We start from the raw sequence: 19,079 nt of genomic DNA on the forward strand, positions 1-19,079 counted from the left end.
ATCCGGAGTCATCCACGACAAAGACGACGACAAAAGACAATGACAAAGACAGACAGAGATATCACCAACTCGACATCCCATCTCAACTATACCATCAGAATCTGAAGCAAATCTCTACACAATGTCTGCCGCAGCGTCAATCACCGCAACCAAACCCTCCCTCACAACCAACGACTCGGCCGTCCTCCAGGCTCTCTTCGACGCCGAATCCTCTCCCTCCTCAGGTGTCACCGTCGACTCGGCTCTCCCCCAACTCCCATCACACCTCAACATCTCCGCCAAAGAGCACTCTTTCCTCCAAGCCCGCGAGAAGGAGATCATCACACCGCTAGCATCAACAACACAGCCAACACCAGAAACCCTACAGTCAGCAATCAATGCCTTCGACGCACTCATCACCCAGCACCCAACATATCCCTCCGCCTACGCAAACAGAGCTCAAGTGCTACGAATGTTAATCGAGCCTGAACAGCAACAATCCTCACCAGAAACCAAAAACGAAAACGAAAACACAACTCCAGACTTCTTTACTCCCTCCGCCACCCCATTCCTCTCCACCCTCCTCTCAGACCTAGGCCAGGCAATCACCCTCTCAACACCAGAGTCACCCGCGGACCCAGTCTCCCCATCCCAAGCACGGCTTCTCGCGGACTCACACACACACCGCGCCTATCTACTCCTCAAGATATCCCGGCAGCTCAAAAGCAAGAATGCAGAAGATGCCGAAGCTATCCCGGAGAGACTGAGAGAGCTGGGGTCCGAGGGGCTAGAGGAGATGGCAAGTCGGGATTTCTTTTTCGGTGGGCGCTACGGCAATAAAGTCGCGCAGCAGATGGCTGTGCAGACGAATCCGTATGCGAAGATGTGTGGGGCTATTGTGAAGGAGGCGATGAGGAAGGAGGTTGAGGGGTAGATATGAGATGTGAATAATAATGCGAAATGACACACTTTTTTGTATACCTTGGTTCTGTCTAGTGATATATTTTGTTGCCTAAGGAGTAATACAAGTGGGTCGCGGTGTGTATTCCGCTCATGGGTCTCAAGCAGGCTCATTGGGAAAGAGGCACTGCTCAGGCAGTCTAGGTCATGGAGATCCCTTATTTTGTCGATATATTTAGATACCAGCATTATATTGTGGCCAGGCTAAGGAAGCAGTTTGGAATTCAAATTTGGAAGGTTGGTATATAACTACACAATTTTCGTAAGAAGTGATGAAAGAATTAGACACCAATTGAAATCTTATGCCTTCCTGGGGTCCTTGAAGTGTCTCTTCAGTGGACGCCAGCTGTGTTCGTTATACTCCTCTTGCACCTTCTGGCAGGTCTTCAGACCCCATTCTGATACCCCAACCATGAGAGAACTACATAGTAATTAGCAAATGTCGTTACATCAGGAAGGACCAACACTCACCTTTCAAACATGAAAGCCATGCTTCCATCTCCAACCTTCGCTGGCTTCAGTTCGGCATTGCTTGCTCCCTCGAAGGCATCCGAGTCTGGTCCATGAGCACTCATTATATTGTGCAAGCTTGCACCAGCCGGTTGAAAGCCACCTCCGGTCTTTGCATCATAATTCCCGGTAATCAGACCCATAAACTCAGACATGGTGTTACGGTGATACCACGGCGGACGGAAGGTTTTCTCTGCGACCAGCCATCGGGGTGGGAAAATTACAAAGTCTGCAATGGCCGTGCCCACGTGGTCAGAAGGCCCTGTGAGCACAGTGTAAATTGAGGGATCGGGGTGGTCGAATGAAACGGAGCCGATGGTGTTGAAGCGGCCCAGGTCGTATTTATATGGGTAGTAGTTGCCGTGCCAGGCGACGATGTCGAACGGTGTGTGGTCCTGACGAGCAGAGTAGAGGTGGTTGTTGAACTTGCTGTATAGTCGGTATTCCGATGGCCCTTCTTCGTCCTCAAAGGAGGCCACTGGTGCTTGGAAATCTCTGGCGTTGGCAAGACCGTTGGATCCAATGGGTCCCAGCTCGGGGAGTTCATAGTGACCCTGGTAAAGTTCGCAGATGTAACCTCTCACGGGGCCATCGGGTAGTGTGACACGGTATCTGAGTTTCGTTAATCTCATATGCTCGTTCATGGACAAGCCCAGAGTAGCACCAACCTAACTCCACGAGGGATTACACATATCTCATTCGGACGAACCACCAAGCGACCAAGCTCGGTTTGAATATCCAGCACACCATGTTGGGCGACGATAAGGAAGTCTCCATCCGCGGAATAAAAGGCTTCATTCTCCATGCTCTTACCCGCTGCATACAGCAGAATTCCCAGACCCTGTTTTACTGTGGGGTCCCCAGACCCAGCTACGAGGTGCAATCCATGAACCCAGTCGACGGTTTCGTCCAGATCGAATGGGTTCCAACGAAGCTGATTGGGAATGTGGTGGAGCTTTTTTGCGTCTGTGAGTGTGTGGTAGGAACTTGCTTCCTCTTCGGCAAAGTTCTCGTGTGCCGCGGCGGGAAGGATACGATAAACCCAGGTTTGTCTGTTCTCGCGCCGCGGGGCAGTGAAGGCAGTTCCGGATAGCTTTTCTGCGTAGAGGCCGTAAGGTGCTTTCTGGGGAGAATTGTGGCCTATGGGGAGAGCTCCCTCAATAGCTTCAGACCTATATACGTTAGCGCCACCCCAGGGTCAGTCCTCTTCATAAACATACTCATGATAGGAATCGAATCCATTCTGATACGAGTAGGGGTCTTTGTAGGCGAAGTTGGTGACCGGCATGTTGGCTGGTGTGTACTGTGATTTTGGGTACCCAAAGTACGTAGCGGGGATAGAGTGAGGAGGCAGCCTATATAGTCAGGATATGAGAGACCAGAGAGCTGCACAGGTCCAGAATCAGTCCACTTGCATCGGCTTGGACGTGCCGGAATCCGCGTCTGCACGCATCACATCATCGTGGCAGGCGAGAAGGCGAGAGGGGGACAGCGGAAATTGGGAGTGTTGCCAACAGCCGGGAATAAGCGGGGGCGGCCGCTTTCCGCGCTGCCTCCCCCCGACGGAATGCTTCCTGCTGCTGTCCCTCCACGGCTGCTCCTGTCAACGCCATTTTAATTCCTTTTCTCCTCGTTCTGCATCTTTGCTCCTCGCTCTTCTCTCTTCTCTCTATCCCCGCTATCCCATCTCTCCGCTGCTTTCCGTCACAATGGCTTCCTGGCTACAAATCCCCAAAAACTCGCCCTTCTCGCTGGCAAACATCCCATTCGGCATCATTTCATCGTCTAAGATCTCAGCGCGAGTTCCTGCAGTTGCAGTTGGAGATTATGCATTGAACCTGAGCGCGTTCGCCGCGTCCGGCGGTTTCTCTCAGCTTCCCGCTATCCAGTCGCATTTGAACGTTTTCAACCAGCCTACTCTGAACGCCTTCGCAGCTCTCGGTCGGCCAGTGCACCGACAAGTCCGTGAATACATCCAAAAGGTCTTCAGCACAGAGACACCATTCCCCCAGGTTCTCAAGGACAATGCCTCCCTTCAGCAGGAAGCCCTCCTACCGCTGTCGGAGGTAACCAACCACGTCCCCATGCAAATTGGCGATTACACGGACTTCTACGCTGGTCTTAACCACGCCTATAATATTGGAGTTCTTTTCCGTGGACCGGATAATGCTCTGCAACCAAACTACACACACCTCCCAGTGGCTTACCATGGCCGTGCCTCGTCCGTGGTCGCCTCTGGCACCCCTCTCCACCGTCCCCAGGGACAGATCCTAACCAACCCAGCTGCCACTCCCAAGGTTCCTACCTTCTCCCCATGCAAAAAGCTAGATATCGAGCTCGAAATGGCATTCTTCGTGTCAACCCCTAATGACTTGGGACACCCCGTTCACATCGACAATGCCGAAGATCACATCTTCGGAGTGGTGCTCATGAACGACTGGTCCGCGCGTGACATCCAAGCCTGGGAATATGTTCCATTGGGTCCCTTCAATGCGAAGAACTTTGGCACAACAATCACTCCTTGGGTCGTCCTTACCGATGCCCTTGAGCCCTTCCGCACCTCTGGTTTGGAGCCCGGAAACCGGGAATCCCTCCTGCCGTACCTTCGGGAAAAGCGCGCTGAGAATGCCTACGATATCCCACTTGAGGTTGAGGTCACCAACGCGGGCGGCAAAGCTACTGTGATCTCCAACAGTAACGCTAAGAACCTCTTATACTCTTTCCCTCAGATGCTGGCCCACCATACCATCACGGGTTGCAACTTGAACACGGGTGATCTTCTGGGCAGCGGTACTATCTCTGGCAAGGACAAGCAAACAGAGGGCAGTTTCCTCGAGCAGACAAATGGAAAGACCCCGATTAAACTTGCGGATGGCTCTGAGCGCTTCTTCTTGGAGGACGGTGACACCGTGGTTCTTCGTGGTAAGGCCGGGACGGAAGGAAACTATGTAGGGTTTGGCGACTGTGTGGGCACTATCCTTCCCCCTGTGAAGCTCAACCTTTAAAGTGGAATATTATGTGATATGACTTAATTCACCGGCCTATGATTTATATAAATATTCAAGAATTAAAAGACTGGCACATTTGCACACCAAAACCTATTCCTTTCCTTGCAAATACTAGTAGTACCTAGGTAGCATAGATCAACTACCTGCATTGAATGGGCCATGGAGAAGGCGTCAAGCATTTAACAAATGCGATGTCATCTCTATCTACAACGTAGGCACCGACCTGTCCATTCTGACGCTGAGTTAACCAATAGTAAATGCGACTAATAGTGGGGGCTTATGAAGGTTAAAAAGCTGCCAACTTCCCATCAATTGGTTCCATAACTCAGTCGGTTAGAGTGTCGTGCTAATAACGCGAAAGTCGAGGGTTCGACCCCCTCTGGGACCATTTCCTTTTTGTTTTTTATTTTAATTCTCCCATCCAGTTCAATCATTTTTTGTTGTGATAAATGAACACATTAATTGAATTCAACCAGCCTTACTACATAATGAACCAGTCTTTTCTATAGAATGGAAAAGACCTTGGAACCTGTACAATAACATTCTCATATAGCCCTAACCGAGCCTCTCGACCTAGACAGAATATCATCCAGCTCCTACCAGATATCTAGCTAAGTAACTAAGCCCTAAACTCCTCCGGCGTATCGGCCTGCGTCGTCCAATGCCCCACCCTAACAGCATCCTCCCTCTCCAACGCCTCCGCAACACGCTTGATAGTAGGGAACCGCCCCAAGTCCACACCCGCGCGCTCCGCACCCCAAACCGCGGGGATCAAGCACACGTCCGCCATTGTAACCGTGTCTCCAACGCTGAATTTCCCCGCAGATTGCGACGCAAGTGCCTCGTATGCTGCGAACCCGTCCTCGATTAGATCCTTGGACCAGGCGGCGCGGTCGACGCCGAATGGCGCCACGCGTTTCAGGATGCGGAGGTTTGTTACGGGTTGGATGTCGCAGGCGACTATTGAGGAGAGGGTTCGGACAAGGGCGCGGAGGGCTGGGTTGGAGGGTGGTGGGAGGAGTGGGGAGTTGGGGAAGGCTTCGTCGAGGTATTCCAGCGCGGCGAGGGACTGGGTTATTGTGGTTGCCGGTTGGTTGGGTTGTTCGATTATGAGGGTTGGAACGGTGGCGGAGGGGTTCACGGTTGTGTTCTGGGTGCTGGATTGCTCTCCCTTGAGTAGGTTGATTGGGATCGGGGTGTATGGGATGGATTTGAGAGCGAGGGCGATGCGGAGGCGTGCGGAGCAGGAGGAGCGGAAGTAGGTGTAGAGGGTTACTTTGGGGGTTGAAGGGGTGGACATCTTGTTGGCCTTCGCTGAGGATCTTCGTAAGATGAAGAAGGTAAGATTTGTTGGATGGATTGCGAGTTGCGAGGTGTGGTTATTTGGGTATATTATATCTAGGGTAGAGAGCCGTTAGGAGAAATGGCGGGGTGCGCTGCGCAACGTCCATGCCCTTCTGTCAACATCCGGATCATTACAGGCTAGCGGCTCGTCAACGTAGGTTCTTAGGTACGAGCCGATAATTTCTTCTCCTGGTCAAGGCCATTTTCGACAACAATTTCCTAACTGGCCCGGTTTGGTTGGACAAGAATCCTGAACGATGGAGGATGAGGGGCTGCGGAATGACTTCCGCGGTTTCAACATCCGCAACGGAGCGCGCAGATTCCCGCGCTTTTCCGAACTACAATGACGTCCGGGAATTATGACAAAAAGCAGTCTAGCCGAATCCAAAACCGATTGATAGGTGAAACTAGTGGATTGTCGGTCTAGTGATTGGGTGGTGTATAAAACAGGGCCTTTATGAGATTCTCAAATACAGTGGTCAATCCCGTCACGAATAATGGTGCATTGGATAGGTATCAAAGTATAAAACAACACCTTTTGGCGTGTAGAAGGTTTCCTGCTGGTCAGTCGTTGAGTTGACAATGGCCAAACCGGTAGATTTCCCTTTGTGTCCGACTTTCGGGCCCTCACAGTTCGAGATGTCTGCTTCGAACCTCGAAGCCACCCGCTCCGGTAGGCTGGGTAGGCAGGTACCCGCCCACGGGCGGCGGGTCGGGTGCCGTTGCCCCTTACTTCATTGGTATGCAGCATGCGAAAGAGCGGGCTAGATATGCTCGTGGGATTGCAGTGCTGCAGTGCTGAAGAGCACGCCAATTCTTTGATGGGACATGGTAAGGGGGTCGGGCGAAAACTTGCCTTCTGATCTTGGATGAGACTGTCATTGCGCGTGCCGTTCACGATGGAGTAATCGCTACACTCCGGGTCAACTAGAAGAAGAAAAATCGGCGGCACACTCATACGCTTGCCTGTTCGTTCATCCCCAGGGTTAAGAATGCCGAACCAGCTGAACTCACCTTTGCCGCCGGGCTAAGAGTTGGGCTGTGAAGATTCCAAGATTGGGCGTCCCGAGCCGCAAGCTATCCTAGGCTTTGCGTGAGAAGTTTGAATCCTGCATCCGATTTTTTGGATGCACTACAATGACTTCCAGCCATTGGTCACTGCATCAGCCGAGTTCCATATAGTATCCCTAGTTGAGATCATTCTGCCGTGCACATTCATGGTCATGACTTCGTATCGCACACAAAAACGCCAAATCATAGTCCTTCCTAGCATGACACTTGTAGCGTCACGCTGTCACGCCCGTCTCATCAAATCAATCCTTCCAGCAACCTCGTCCAGTTCATCGTCAAACAAACTTCGCGCTCCACTTAAACTCGCCATCCATGCCCCAGTCACATTCTGGTGGGGGGAGCATTTCATGTTTATCGTCAGAATAGTCGTCAGAATAGTCCTTGGTGTTGATCTTGCGGAACCGCACGTCCGCACGGCGTGCTTCCTGTTGTAAAGCTTTCGTGTCAAAACTAACATCGGGCTTGTCGAATGGAGCCTCGATAGAGAGCTCGCGCAGTCGTGGGGTCCGAGAACGACGTTGAAGCATCCGGCAACAGTTGTCAATTAGGAATTGCGTCTGTTCTGGTGTGCTGAATCCTGTAATGCGTAATACTTCGAGCGACTCCGGCAGCCGATCATCAAGGTGGTTATTGATTCCAGGTTCTTCTTCGTTCTCCATATCGGAGTGGTTTGAAAACTCGTCGTAGTCAAAATCTTCTGGATCGTGTATGAGGTACCCAGCAGCAATGTAAAGGTTCGTGAGTTTAGAGAATTGAGAGAAGTCCAGCGGATGTATCTCCCCTTCCTGGTGAATATAAATTCCAGGCTCGAACGAAAGTGTTATGTTTTCCAGTGTTTCCCAGTGCGGGCGGAGTGCCCTGGTAATGGAAAGCCCAGACAGTCTCACGTGAATTCGAGGGTCCCAGTCACGATGGAAGATAAACGTCCTTACCGACCTGCAGTGTTTAAGGATCGTTTGCAAGCTGTACAAATCGACATTGCAGTGGCGGAGTTCAAGGTGCGTGATCGCCGACGCAGTTGTCTCTTTGCCGCTATCTGAATCCTCAGTCTGAATCTCAACTCCGTCATCCCGGCCATCTCGCCTGATGGGCCCCCAATTGCTGGCGAAAAAGTGGGTCAGCGCAGGCATCTGAAAAAGGGGGAGTATTTCAGAGGAGTTGCCACATGGGGATTCGGAGTTGACTTTCAGATGGGTCAAATTCCTAAGAATAAGGGGCGAGGGCGTCGAATCTACCTTTTTCATATCAGCTTTAGGCAACAGGTGCCAGATAAATACCGGGTCCAAAGACCAGTTGGACTCCAACTTTTCCAGCGAAGGGAGAAACACAAAGGCAAGGGCAATAAGGGAATCCAAGCTCGGCGAAACCTCCTGCAACTCCGTGCACCAATTGAACTTGTGCTTATCTAGCAGCGGAAGTCGCCGCACCACAGTCACGAGCTTGAACATGTCCAGCCTGTCCGGACGACCAAGGATGTTGCCCGTCACCATTCGCGCAACTAGCTCCTTGCGGCGCCGTGCTAAGGACTGATGCGAAACCCATGATAGTTCTTTGAGTTCGAGCGACCGTACGCACTGGGCGAGGTATGGTCTGGAGAACACGGACATGATGAACCGTCGCACCTTAAAGCAGGCAGTGTCAGCTTTCCAAACAACAAAGTAAGCGGCAGAGCAACTAGTACCTTGCGCGACTCGTCCGCGTCATCTAAGCCCAACGAAACATGCGAGTACAGGATCGGGGTTATTATGCGATGGAATCTCTTGTTGAGAGTCGCGATGAGGAGCAAGGTGTGCGAGTCTCGTTCAAAGTAGGTGGCGAAGATGTACAACAGCAGCTCTTCAGGCAGGTCGGCAAACAGCATGGTGTCTCAAGGGTCGCGGCGACCCGAGCCGCCGATATAGGTAACGACAGCAATACTCTCCTCGCGTGAAGATAGCCTCGTGATAGATGCGGCGCTTTGGGAGTGTCGAGGCGCAAGGGGTTGACCTGGCGATCAGTGCAGGCTGGAGTATCTCGAGTGTGTTCTGGAAATCGTGGGGTCCACGAAAATTGACGCTTCAGTTTTCTCCCAATGGCCAGCCGTAGTCGCAGCCCAGACCAGCAGATCTCCGCCTTGCCGCTGTACGAACCGCAGCCAAGCAACCCAAGCTCGGCTTCCAACTTTGCCCTGCAACTTCCAACTTTTCCAACTTCTCGGTCCTATAACCACCAATGGCAAATACTGCTTCGGTCGAGCGGTTCCAAGGTCCATGTGATACCCACCTCGTCTCCAGAATCGACCTTTTGAAACCGCTGGAAAAACAATCGGGATTCGCTTCCAAATACCCACATCCGCCGGAACCCCACGAGGGGTGCAGAAACCGGATTTACAGCCACCATCGACCGGGTGGATTATGCTAACTGCTTGAAGTTAGGGATTTCTGCAGAGCGTGTGGGAGTCTAGACTACTATTGATCAGGGTATCTTGTGAAACAGGTATCTGATATGATGTCAGTGCCAGTTATGGAGGCGACTCTGCTACGGGGTGCAATAATAATACTGAACGTTACAGGGGGAGTAAAGTAATGAAATGGTCGGGTGCGGAGGGCTATGAATGCAAAACTCGTATTATCGGGCTTCATCGAAGAAATTCGGTTCAAAATTGTAAACTTATATCTTGATATATATACCCGCTAGCCTGGAGCTCCCATAACGAATCAATACACGCGCAAAGATAACGTCTTGCTCTCAACAACCACTATTTCCAGACAGGACATGCCGATTATTGAGATAAGAACCCATAGTCACTAGGAACGAAGGCATCTTGTCCTTTGCCGTACTTTGTGTCGATTAACGATCTGAGACCTTCATACTATTGTTTCAGCGTATGAACCAAAAGTCTGAGCTATCTTCCAATCATCTGGCAAGGTGGCCGAGCGGTCTAAGGCGCGCGGTTAAGGCTTCCTAACTCGGATCCCTCTCTTGATCTTCTCAAGTTTCCGCGTCATTAATTTGGCGTGGGTTCGAATCCCACCCTTGTCATTTTTTTTGCACCCTCAGTAGTTGTTTCATTTTCCCGCATCGGTTCTTTTTATCCTTTTTCGGGTTTCTCTTACTATAATCACTAGATCTGTCAGCATCCAGCCTTTTTTAAATTCGTGTGTGCTGACTGAAGTAAGCTAGAAACCATGGTTCTCTTGTGCCTTGGTGCAGCAGCGAAGCCAACGGATATTTTGGCCTCCTCGGGTATCTGCGGCTGTTTCCCACTTTCCCCCTCAGCGTGCATTTTCGAGGTACAACATCAACAAGACCAGCCACGGGACTAGCTACAACCAGCCTGAACTTGAACTAAGGCTTCATGATACATAGTGTCCCATTCGCTAAGGCCATTGGTTGATCCCGACGCCTGGATATGGAAGCCAGGAGGCATTCGCGGGCCGGGAACTCGTCGGAGCGGGCATATCAACGCACCTACAAGGCCTGCATCCCCTGCCGGCAAAGAAAGGCTAAATGTGACCTGGGCGAACTTCCAGATGGGACTCCTATGGGGCCTCCTTGTGCCAAATGCCGAAGAGAGCAGAGACAATGTGTGTTTAGTGAGTCCCGGGCTTGGGAAAGGAAGAAAAAGCGAGGTAGGTTGTCCCACCATAAGGTTCTTCTTTCTTGTTTCTAGAATTGACAGAGGGTCTTGGTAAAACAGTGTCGCCAGACAATAGTACGGCCTTTACCCCGAACACGCGCAGAAAAGTGTCCAACACCCGATCTAATGACGAGGAGCGGGTAGTTCGACAACGCGATCAGACCCCAAATACCTATACCGACGGCTATACTGAAAATGGAATATCCTCACACAGACCATATATTACAGAACGCCGGAATACCCGCCAGCAGTCGGCATCCACACTGGATAACTCTATGATGCGTACTGTGGTATCTAGTGGAAATGATGCACTCAACATCCTCTTTGAAGCAGCAGCTCATAGCCAAGATGCCGACTTGACCGAACAGGGCATGCACCCTGGGAATACACCCGGTCGTCCAGCCTACGGGGTAAGCCATGAGAGCCCGTTCAGTCAGATGCACTCGGCGGCTCGGCCAGCGGAAATATCCAATGCATCGAACGAGGTGCTTAGTACCTGGGAAGCATGCCGATTCGTGATGATGGGATGGTTTACCTCCAGGGAAGCCGTCACTCTTATTGATCTGTAAGTAGGAAGTGCGCATATTTCTTTGAAAAAAAAAAGCCCACAATACTCATTAACGCTTTGTGGACTAGGTTTTTCAAGAACATGTCCTCATTGTCGCCGATCTTGACCGATTTCTATGCAGACCACCGGCATCATCGTGAACTAATTACGTGTGATCCTGTTTTGTGTTGCGCCATATTGATGCTATCTTCGCGTTATCATATCTTACCTGGACCAGGCGGCGAGTCTAGAAACTTTTTTATTCACCATCGTCTGTGGCAACACTGCCAGCAGCTAGTTACACGGCTTATATTTGGACAAGAAAGGACTGTGAACTCTCAACTTCGAAGAATTGGAACCATCGAAGCTCTTTTACTGATGTCCGAGTGGCACCCCCGGTCTCTCCATTTCCCGCCGGAAAGCGACGGATGGGACACCGATCTTATTATAAAAGCTCCGCAACCTCGGGGCGAGGATGGCTTGCCAAAGAACCGATTCCTAGAGGACATCATTGAACCATCGAAGAGATCTGACCAGATGTCTTGGATGCTTCTTGGAGCTGCACTGTCCCTCTCCCACGAGTTGGGAATCTACGAGTTGGACGAGAATAATCGGAGCTGGTCGCTGGCGTACGAGGGATGTATTCCTAGCGACCAGATTAAACTCCGGCGACAGCGAGTTCAGAGGCTTCTCTACGTTTATATCAATCAGCTCGCGTGGCGCATAGGATGTGTATCCCTGATGCCACAGAGCTTAAACCATGCAATCCTAAACCGACAGACATCCAGAAATCTAAGACACTACAGTGACCAATGGCTAGCATTTATGGATTCTTGGATGGATCTCACTAAACTTGCAAAATCTGTAACAGACATGTTTTTCCCGTCTGCGGATTTTGCCCGACAGCAGTTACATAGTGGTCGGTATATTGACCTTCTGGACCACTTTCGCCCGCTCCTACTCAAGTGGGAGCAAGAGCATCTTCGCCGCGAAGGTAAGCGTAAAGTACATGGTAAACTTGCGCTCCGACTAACTCTTTCCAGTGCTTGATAAACGATTCTATAACGACCTCTTTATTGAGTACCACTTTGTCCGAGCTTACACTCATTCGATTGGCATGCAAGCGGTTGTGGAGCGTGCTTTTGCGGATAGTGACCCCAACATTGAAATACGTGCTACGAATATTGACCCGGTCGATTATGAATACATTCAAGAAGTTATCGAGGGGTGTTGCCAGGTATTACAGAAAGCTAGCGAACTGGGAGAAGCTGGAGCTTTGAAATTTTCCCCAGTCCGTATTTTCATTCGAACTACAACCTCTTCTATCTTTTTGATGAAGGCATTGAGCATTGGGACGCGCCATGCGAAACTGCGCGAGTCTCTCGATATCCTTGAACGCTGCATTCAGGCAATGAAGTCCAACGCTTTGGATGATATTCACCTAGCAACTCGATATGCTGCGTTACTCGAGACACATGTCTCACGCTTGCGACGGAATCTGCTCGCATCCTCCAAGGCTTCAAGAAACAGCTATGGATATACTACGAGCTCGTCATTGGCTCCCCAACAAGATTCCGAAACGGAAGACAATACGCCAACGATGGGTGTGCCTGTTGCTCAGCCAATTCCCGAATTAGGGTTTGTGCCATCATTCGACGATCTAGGTGCTGACGACTGGCTTTCCTTGCCCTTTGACCCTTCCATGGCTCCTTTCGGCATGAGCAGCGGAGGACAATTCCCAGCGTATGAAGGGGACACCTTGAACTTTATTTGGAACCTGCCATCCTGAACCCAAGGTACGACTATGTAGGGTGCTGTCATAAGTGAAAATGCTTAAATAAAACTTCGATCGAGACCGTCTAGCAGAATGAGGTCAGTGAATCGCGCGAGGGGAGCCCCGAGTCTTCATGCAACAATCCTCGTGAAACGACAGTGAACATCCTAGTTTCAAGGACAGCGATCTCGATAACGAAACTACAATCTATAAAACTTTACGCCCGCTTTCTTCACGACGTTACGCGAATTCGGAACAAGCGGCATGTTGTTGGATGACTCAATCGCTCTCACAGAGCAACTGGACGAGGTCCAACACCATCGCGACAAAGGCAAAGGAAAACATCGAGCTGATAACTTACCTTATAAGAAGGTTGCAATTTCAATGATTTATGAAATAGCGCACAGGGTCTTTGCTGCCGCAAAGCGTTCTCGAGACATCGCCCAAGAAATCCGACCTAATACTGGAGAAGGAGAACCCGAAGCTGCAGAGAAAAGGCAGCTAAAAATGCAGACCACTGTGGATAATTCTAAGCTGGAGAGCGATGACAACGTTGTCTATCGGCTTTCCTCTAGACCAAGGCTCGCCATATCTAGCCGGCTCGAGAACATGGAGCGAGAGAAAGAAGCCGGGCCTTCCATGACTGATGAGCAGCGGCATGAGAAACTGACAAACGACGTGCTAGGGCTCGAAACTTGTTGTGTCTGCGGTGATGATTTCCTCCCAATTAAGATTCATCGCTTGCAGTGTGACCATATTTACTGTCATGACTGTCTTAGACAGTATTTCGTGAAGGCTATGTCGGACAAAAGCATTTTCCCACCAAAAATTCTGTGATGGGCCAATTCCTCTGGCTTCTGTCCAGGCTGAGTTATCGCCGTATGAGCTGGACCACTTCAAAAAGGCAGAAGTTGAATTTTCAACCACCGATAGGACATATTGCAGCAATGCGTACTGTCGCCAATTTGTACCCCCAAACGACATCCTAGGGGACCTGGCATACTGCTCTTCCTGTGGCACATCCACCTGTGTTATGTGCAAAGATGACCACCTCGGCATTGATGATTGTCCCGCAGACGCTGCACTCCAAGATACACTTGCGCTGGCTAAAAGCAAAGGATGGCCACGATGCTACATGTGCGGGACTTTGGTAGAACTGAGATCTGGCTGTAATCACATAACGTATGTTTGTTTATGCCTCTTTAAAAAATTGTCCCTATTAAGATGTAGTGACTGACACTTGGGACAGATGCAAATGTGGAGCTCAGTTTTGCTACGGCTGTGGCGCCAAATGGAAAACATGTTATTGCGTGCAATGTGACGAAGTATTGGAGGAAGACGCTGGAAATGACGAAATCTACCTAGGTGAATGCCTGCATGTCGGGCGTTTTCAGCGGATGGAACATGGCAGGCGCCCGCTCGAATGCCAGATGTGTGGCACGCATCACTATGTATTTCTGCTTCAATGCCGTTCCTGCGATCTGATGGTTTGTCAGGAATGTCGATTGCGCATTCGCCGGAACAACGCATAGTGAATGCCAGTTAAAGGAGGATGCTTGGTTGCGCATAACCCGCTGTATTCATATATTGTTAAGGCCTTGCTTTGTAAGGCATAGTTAGGTATTCCCCGAAGGCGAGATTTATGAATGCAAAATAGGCTGTGATAAATTTTGGTCAGTTACTGTAGCAGATAAAGCAACCTATAGATCAAGACCGCTTTGGCCTTCAATTTAAAAAAAGAACGAGATCCCTACATGTCCCGACAACGATGAATCTGGCTGTCCCAGTCCAATGACGGCCACTGCCGATGCAAAGTTTGCCTGAGGCAAAGGGATTTCCCGGGTGGCCGGGGCACGTGACCTGCCAAGTCACGTTCCGGGGCGAAAAAAAAAGCCTTCAAAAGAAGATGCGAACCGTCGTTCTCCATCGGACCCCAGTTTTTGACCTCCTCAGCCATATCGCCAGTCCGCTCCCGCTGTCAACACACCCCCAATTGTCGTGTCTAGCCTGAGACATTTACGACCGCCTCGACTTTGGTCCACCCTAGCCTTCCGTCTTCTGGACACGCTCGGATTACCGCGTCTGAAGTGACGTTTCTTTGACCCCGAGCAACCGAGCTGGACGAAGCTACCTCTTCGCCCTCCTTTCATCCAATTCACCTACCTTCCTCTCACACATAACTCCCGCGCATAATATGGATCACTCTAGAGATCCCTGCCCCTGGGTTGCGCTGAGCGACTTCGGTGGTGCGTTCTGTATGGGTGTACGTTTTCACTTTAGCTGAACCATACCTGGCGTCTTTTGATCGGGAGCTAACAATGTTTACTCTATAGGCCATCGGTGGTGCTGTATGGCACGGTGTTAAGGGATTCCGAAACAGCCCCTACGGCGAGCGACGGATAGGTGCCCTCACAGCCATCAAGGCCCGCGCGCCCGTTCTTGGTGGTAACTTCGGTGTCTGGGGTGGTTTGTTCTCGACCTTCGACTGCGCCATCAAGGGCATCCGGAAGAAGGAGGATCCTTACAATGCTAGTATGTTATCACCGGAGTGACCGTATACAATGGCGACCGTGAACTAATCGTTTTTCCTTTCTTCCAGTCATTGCCGGTTTCTTCACTGGTGGTTCCTTGGCTGTCCGTGGCGGTGTCAAGGCTGCTAGAAACTCGGCTATCATGTGCGCCGTCTTCCTGGCTGTTATCGAAGGTGTCGGCATTGGGTTCCAGAGAATGATGGCCGACAACACAAAACTAGAGGTATGCTCTTGTTCATCATCCCATCACTCTTCTATTTCTGACCTAACAACTTGCGTCCTTAGCTCCCTCCTGCTCCATCAGACGAAAAGGCCGTTGCCTAAACGATCGAATTATCCAACCTTCTCGTGACCTACGATTTCTTGCGCCCAGCTCTATGCCCATAAACGTTGCTGCCATATTATATTATATCTCATCTCTCTTCTCCGGTGTTAGGACTATCAGGATGCATGGTATAGATGTTCTTTTTTATTTGAAGCATGCCGCGATTCCGCTCACAACTATTGCCTTAAAGAACTGGTTTTCACCGGCGATTTCTTTTGGATTCACAGCCTTGCATGTTGCTTTTTCTTAGGGAGGCGAAAAGAAAGTCTCAGACGCGGAACCTCGATTGGCGACCGGGGCATGTTACCATTATGTTTTCTAATTCTTGTACATTACTATTGCCAATACCAAGATTAATGCGATATTCAGGTCTACTTCTTGAAATTACTTGCGAGCCTTGCCGGTTAACTTATCGTGTGATTGGGGGGGTTTGGTAGGAGTTGATTTGCCGCTGACACCATCTCGACGCAGCTCTTCCCGTGATCTTGGGCCGTCCCGCATCGGATTCCCGTCTTCTCCAACTCTACCTTCGTATAACAACGCCGGAAACGGCCAATTACGCCCGAGACTCCCGCCTCCCCAGATGATTCGACAAACAAACAAATAATGACATCTACACCAACATTCAAACCCGGACTCATCCTCCACGGTGGTGCAGGCGCCATCCACCGCTCCACCCTTCCTCCAGATCTCTACGCGAAATACCACGCCTCTCTGCTTTCCTACCTTCGCTCTACAAAAAAGCTCCTCAACGATGGCGCGCGTGCCATCGATGCAGGGGTTCGCGCCGTCTCGCTCATGGAAGACGACGAGCTCTTCAACTGCGGTCGCGGCAGCGTCTTCACCTCCGCGGGGACAATCGAAATGGAAGCATCGGTTATGGTTACATCGGCGAGAAGCGACAGCAATGTGACGAACGCCAGCGATACCATGAAGCGGGGCGCCGGCGTTATCTGTGTTCGGAACGTGCGGCATCCCATACAACTAGCGAAGGAGGTCCTTGTCCGCACGGGGCAGGATGAGAATGGGAATTTAGTTCCTGGTGATGGTGAAGGTCAAGATCCCGGCAGTATGCATTCGCAGCTTTCTGGGCCGTATGTTGAGGAGCTTGCCCGTGGTTGGGGGCTTGAGTTCAAGCCTGATGAATGGTTTTGGACACAGGCGCGGTGGGACGAGCATCAAAGGGGATTGCGCAAGCCCAATCGGGAATGTACGTCTGGGTCCGGACTAGGGTTGGGGTATGACTACCCTAGTCAGGGAACGGTTGGGTGTGTTTGTCTTGATCAATGGGGTGATTTGGCTGTTGCGACCAGCACGGGCGGGTTGACGAATAAGTTGCCTGGCCGGGTGGGCGACACGCCTACGCTCGGAGCGGGCTTTTGGGCTGAAGCCTGGGACGTTGAAAGTCGTGATTCGGCGAGTCAGCCTGAGGACATGCGGTATCTTCCGCAAAGCGGACAGCTCCCATTTCGTAACGTGGGTTTTTCAAAGTCCGTCTGGGATATGACTCTTGCAGACTGCATGCCCGACCTGTCTCTCCTGTTCAGGGAGACTTTCGGGGCTGAACCTGACACAAACATCAATACACATTCGCCGCCGGAGCAGTCATTCACTGATCAGAAGTCCAGGCCGGTCCGTCCTCGGAAGAAACGACGAGCGGCGGCCGTATCTGGAACAGGGAATGGTGATGCATTCCTCCGCACTGCTGCCGCTCGAACGGCGTGTGCGATGGTGCGGTTCTCTGAACAGACGATTAGTCTAGGTAAAGCCATCTCAGCCGTTGCGGGAGCGGATGGCGAGCTGCAGCGATCTGCAGGGCGAAGATGGGGCAAGACAAGTGAGGGGCAGGGTGGCATTATTGGAATTGAGGCTGCAATTGACGAAGATACAATAGGTGATTCAGGCTTGCATCGCGGGAAGGTTGTTTTCGACTTCAATTGCGGAGGGCTGTTTCGGGCTTGGGTTGAGGAGGATGTAGATGGGAGGGATATAGAGCATGTCATGGTGTTTAAAGAGCCATATTAGTCGTATTCTCCAGATCTAGGAAAATAAAGAGCTGGTAATCACACCCCAGTCTTGATTAGATCGGATTTAATCCCTGCAGCTGGTGATATATATTATCTCAGTTATACTGTTGTCTTCCACACCAGAGAATGGAGGACTAGCCGATAGAGCAGATGCATGTTTAATAAATATAGATATAGAGCAAGCCCTAAACCCCATCAAGCCCCTTATACAAAGGCCATCGATACGGCCCACCAGGCGTATTAAACCGTAAATTAGCATTAAGAGCGTCAATCTTCACCATATCCTCCACCTCCAAGGCAAAATCGCTCGCAATATTCTGCTTAATCTGCCAGGGGATAGTACTCTTAGGAATCACAGACCGTCCATGATTCACACCCCATGCCAGCGCCACCTGCGCCGGGCTTTTGGAGTACTTGTTCCCGATTTCAGCGAGCACAGGCTCGCCAAGGAGACGACCGCGGTTGGCTTGCCCATTGCTCCAATCGATATCGCGGTAGAAGGAGTTCTGGTTGCCCAGGGGGCTGAATTGTTGTACATGGATTCCTTGGGTTATGTGCCACTGTGTGAAGGCCTTTTGGCTGAGGAAGGGGTGGACTTCCATTTGGTGGACTGCTGGGGCCTGCATTACAAGGATATCTGTTACCTAGCCCTGGCAGAAAATTAGGAGTTAGAGATGGAGCTCACCATCCCAGCCTTGATAAGATTCTCAACCTCGTCCTGGGAAAAGTTCGAAACTCCAATTGCCTTGACTTTTCCTGTCCTCTTCATAATCTCCTGCAGCGCCCTCCACGTATCGACATAGCTAGTTTCTCCCATAATCATCAACCCATCCTCACCTTTTGGGAATCGGTCTTCGCCACGCGCAAACGTGCACGGGTAATGCAGGAGAAATAAATCCACATAGCCGGTTTGAAGATCTCGAAGGGAATCATCCAGCGCAATTTCAACATCATCCGGGTGAAACGAATTACACCAGAGCTTTGTGGTGACGAAGATTTCAGAGCGGGGGATACCACTTTTCTTTATTGCGTTGCCGATGAATTGTTCGGTGTCGTAGCTGCGTGTCGGTTAGTTTTCTATCTTGTTCTGCGGAATTGTAGAGAGGGAGGAAAGAAGCACACATACACTCTCGCTGTATCAATAAGTCTAACACCAACTTTTAGAGCCTCGGACACTGCACCCTCCTGCCGCTCCTCGTCCTGAAACGTTCCGCATCCGATTGCGGGGATTTTGGCGCCGGTGTTGAGAGTGAATGCTTTGCCTGCATAGTTGCTGATTCGCCTGAAGGTTATACTCCCAGGTCGATTGACCTGGGGAATGCGACGGAGCAGATACCTGGCGTTCATTGTGATGGAGTGGATCTGGAAGTGCAGCCAGCAGTCC

At 50.8% G+C, this 19,079-nt stretch overlaps 10 protein-coding genes and 2 non-coding genes across 12 annotated transcripts; 8 read left to right on the forward strand and 4 right to left on the reverse strand.

Moving 5' to 3' along the window:
* Positions 1-121: 121 nt before the first annotated feature.
* hmgX lies at positions 122-913 on the forward strand (the record flags this gene model as incomplete). The annotated part of the gene is made up of 1 exon (XM_041699899.1): positions 122-913. The coding sequence occupies one exon, from the start codon at positions 122-124 to the stop codon at positions 911-913; it is 792 nt and encodes a 263-aa protein (XP_041552938.1).
* A 326-nt stretch (positions 914-1,239) lies between these two features.
* On the reverse strand, positions 1,240-2,737 carry hmgA (putative homogentisate 1,2-dioxygenase (HmgA); the record flags this gene model as incomplete). The annotated part of the gene is made up of 4 exons (XM_041699900.1): positions 1,240-1,360; positions 1,411-2,061; positions 2,118-2,621; positions 2,670-2,737. The coding sequence occupies 4 exons, from the start codon at positions 2,735-2,737 to the stop codon at positions 1,240-1,242; spliced, it is 1,344 nt and encodes a 447-aa protein (XP_041552939.1).
* A 421-nt stretch (positions 2,738-3,158) lies between these two features.
* fahA (fumarylacetoacetate hydrolase FahA) lies at positions 3,159-4,454 on the forward strand (the record flags this gene model as incomplete). The annotated part of the gene is made up of 1 exon (XM_041699901.1): positions 3,159-4,454. One exon carries the CDS (start codon positions 3,159-3,161, stop codon positions 4,452-4,454), a length of 1,296 nt encoding a protein of 431 aa, XP_041552940.1.
* Positions 4,455-4,771: 317 nt separating this feature from the next.
* Positions 4,772-4,845, forward strand: APUU_t20009S. Its single transcript has one exon. It is a non-coding gene; the product is annotated as a tRNA-Ile (tRNA).
* Positions 4,846-5,076: 231 nt separating this feature from the next.
* maiA (maleylacetoacetate isomerase MaiA) lies at positions 5,077-5,757 on the reverse strand (the record flags this gene model as incomplete). The annotated part of the gene is made up of 1 exon (XM_041699902.1): positions 5,077-5,757. The coding sequence occupies one exon, from the start codon at positions 5,755-5,757 to the stop codon at positions 5,077-5,079; it is 681 nt and encodes a 226-aa protein (XP_041552941.1).
* Positions 5,758-7,147: 1,390 nt separating this feature from the next.
* On the reverse strand, positions 7,148-8,733 carry APUU_21180A (uncharacterized protein; the record flags this gene model as incomplete). Its single annotated transcript, XM_041699903.1, has 2 exons — positions 7,148-8,494; positions 8,554-8,733. The coding sequence occupies 2 exons, from the start codon at positions 8,731-8,733 to the stop codon at positions 7,148-7,150; spliced, it is 1,527 nt and encodes a 508-aa protein (XP_041552942.1).
* Positions 8,734-9,773: 1,040 nt separating this feature from the next.
* On the forward strand, positions 9,774-9,893 carry APUU_t20010S. The gene has a single exon. It is a non-coding gene; the product is annotated as a tRNA-Leu (tRNA).
* Positions 9,894-10,263: 370 nt separating this feature from the next.
* APUU_21181S (putative C6 transcription factor) lies at positions 10,264-12,827 on the forward strand (the record flags this gene model as incomplete). The annotated part of the gene is made up of 4 exons (XM_041699904.1): positions 10,264-10,483; positions 10,552-11,056; positions 11,128-12,032; positions 12,082-12,827. The coding sequence occupies 4 exons, from the start codon at positions 10,264-10,266 to the stop codon at positions 12,825-12,827; spliced, it is 2,376 nt and encodes a 791-aa protein (XP_041552943.1).
* Positions 12,828-13,076: 249 nt separating this feature from the next.
* APUU_21182S (uncharacterized protein) lies at positions 13,077-13,649 on the forward strand (the record flags this gene model as incomplete). The annotated part of the gene is made up of 1 exon (XM_041699905.1): positions 13,077-13,649. One exon carries the CDS (start codon positions 13,077-13,079, stop codon positions 13,647-13,649), a length of 573 nt encoding a protein of 190 aa, XP_041552944.1.
* A 1,357-nt stretch (positions 13,650-15,006) lies between these two features.
* TIM17 (protein transporter TIM17) lies at positions 15,007-15,667 on the forward strand (the record flags this gene model as incomplete). Its single annotated transcript, XM_041699906.1, has 4 exons — positions 15,007-15,075; positions 15,146-15,344; positions 15,412-15,566; positions 15,629-15,667. 4 exons carry the CDS (start codon positions 15,007-15,009, stop codon positions 15,665-15,667), a joined length of 462 nt encoding a protein of 153 aa, XP_041552945.1.
* Positions 15,668-16,274: 607 nt separating this feature from the next.
* On the forward strand, positions 16,275-17,693 carry APUU_21184S (isoaspartyl peptidase/L-asparaginase; the record flags this gene model as incomplete). The annotated part of the gene is made up of 1 exon (XM_041699908.1): positions 16,275-17,693. One exon carries the CDS (start codon positions 16,275-16,277, stop codon positions 17,691-17,693), a length of 1,419 nt encoding a protein of 472 aa, XP_041552946.1.
* A 187-nt stretch (positions 17,694-17,880) lies between these two features.
* APUU_21185A (aldo/keto reductase) lies at positions 17,881-19,042 on the reverse strand (the record flags this gene model as incomplete). Its single annotated transcript, XM_041699909.1, has 3 exons — positions 17,881-18,315; positions 18,381-18,753; positions 18,822-19,042. 3 exons carry the CDS (start codon positions 19,040-19,042, stop codon positions 17,881-17,883), a joined length of 1,029 nt encoding a protein of 342 aa, XP_041552947.1.
* Positions 19,043-19,079: the final 37 nt, after the last annotated feature.

This window comes from Aspergillus puulaauensis, chromosome 2 (assembly GCF_016861865.1).
Source record: "Aspergillus puulaauensis MK2 DNA, chromosome 2, nearly complete sequence".
In the NCBI taxonomy this organism is placed as follows: domain Eukaryota; kingdom Fungi; phylum Ascomycota; class Eurotiomycetes; order Eurotiales; family Aspergillaceae; genus Aspergillus; species Aspergillus puulaauensis.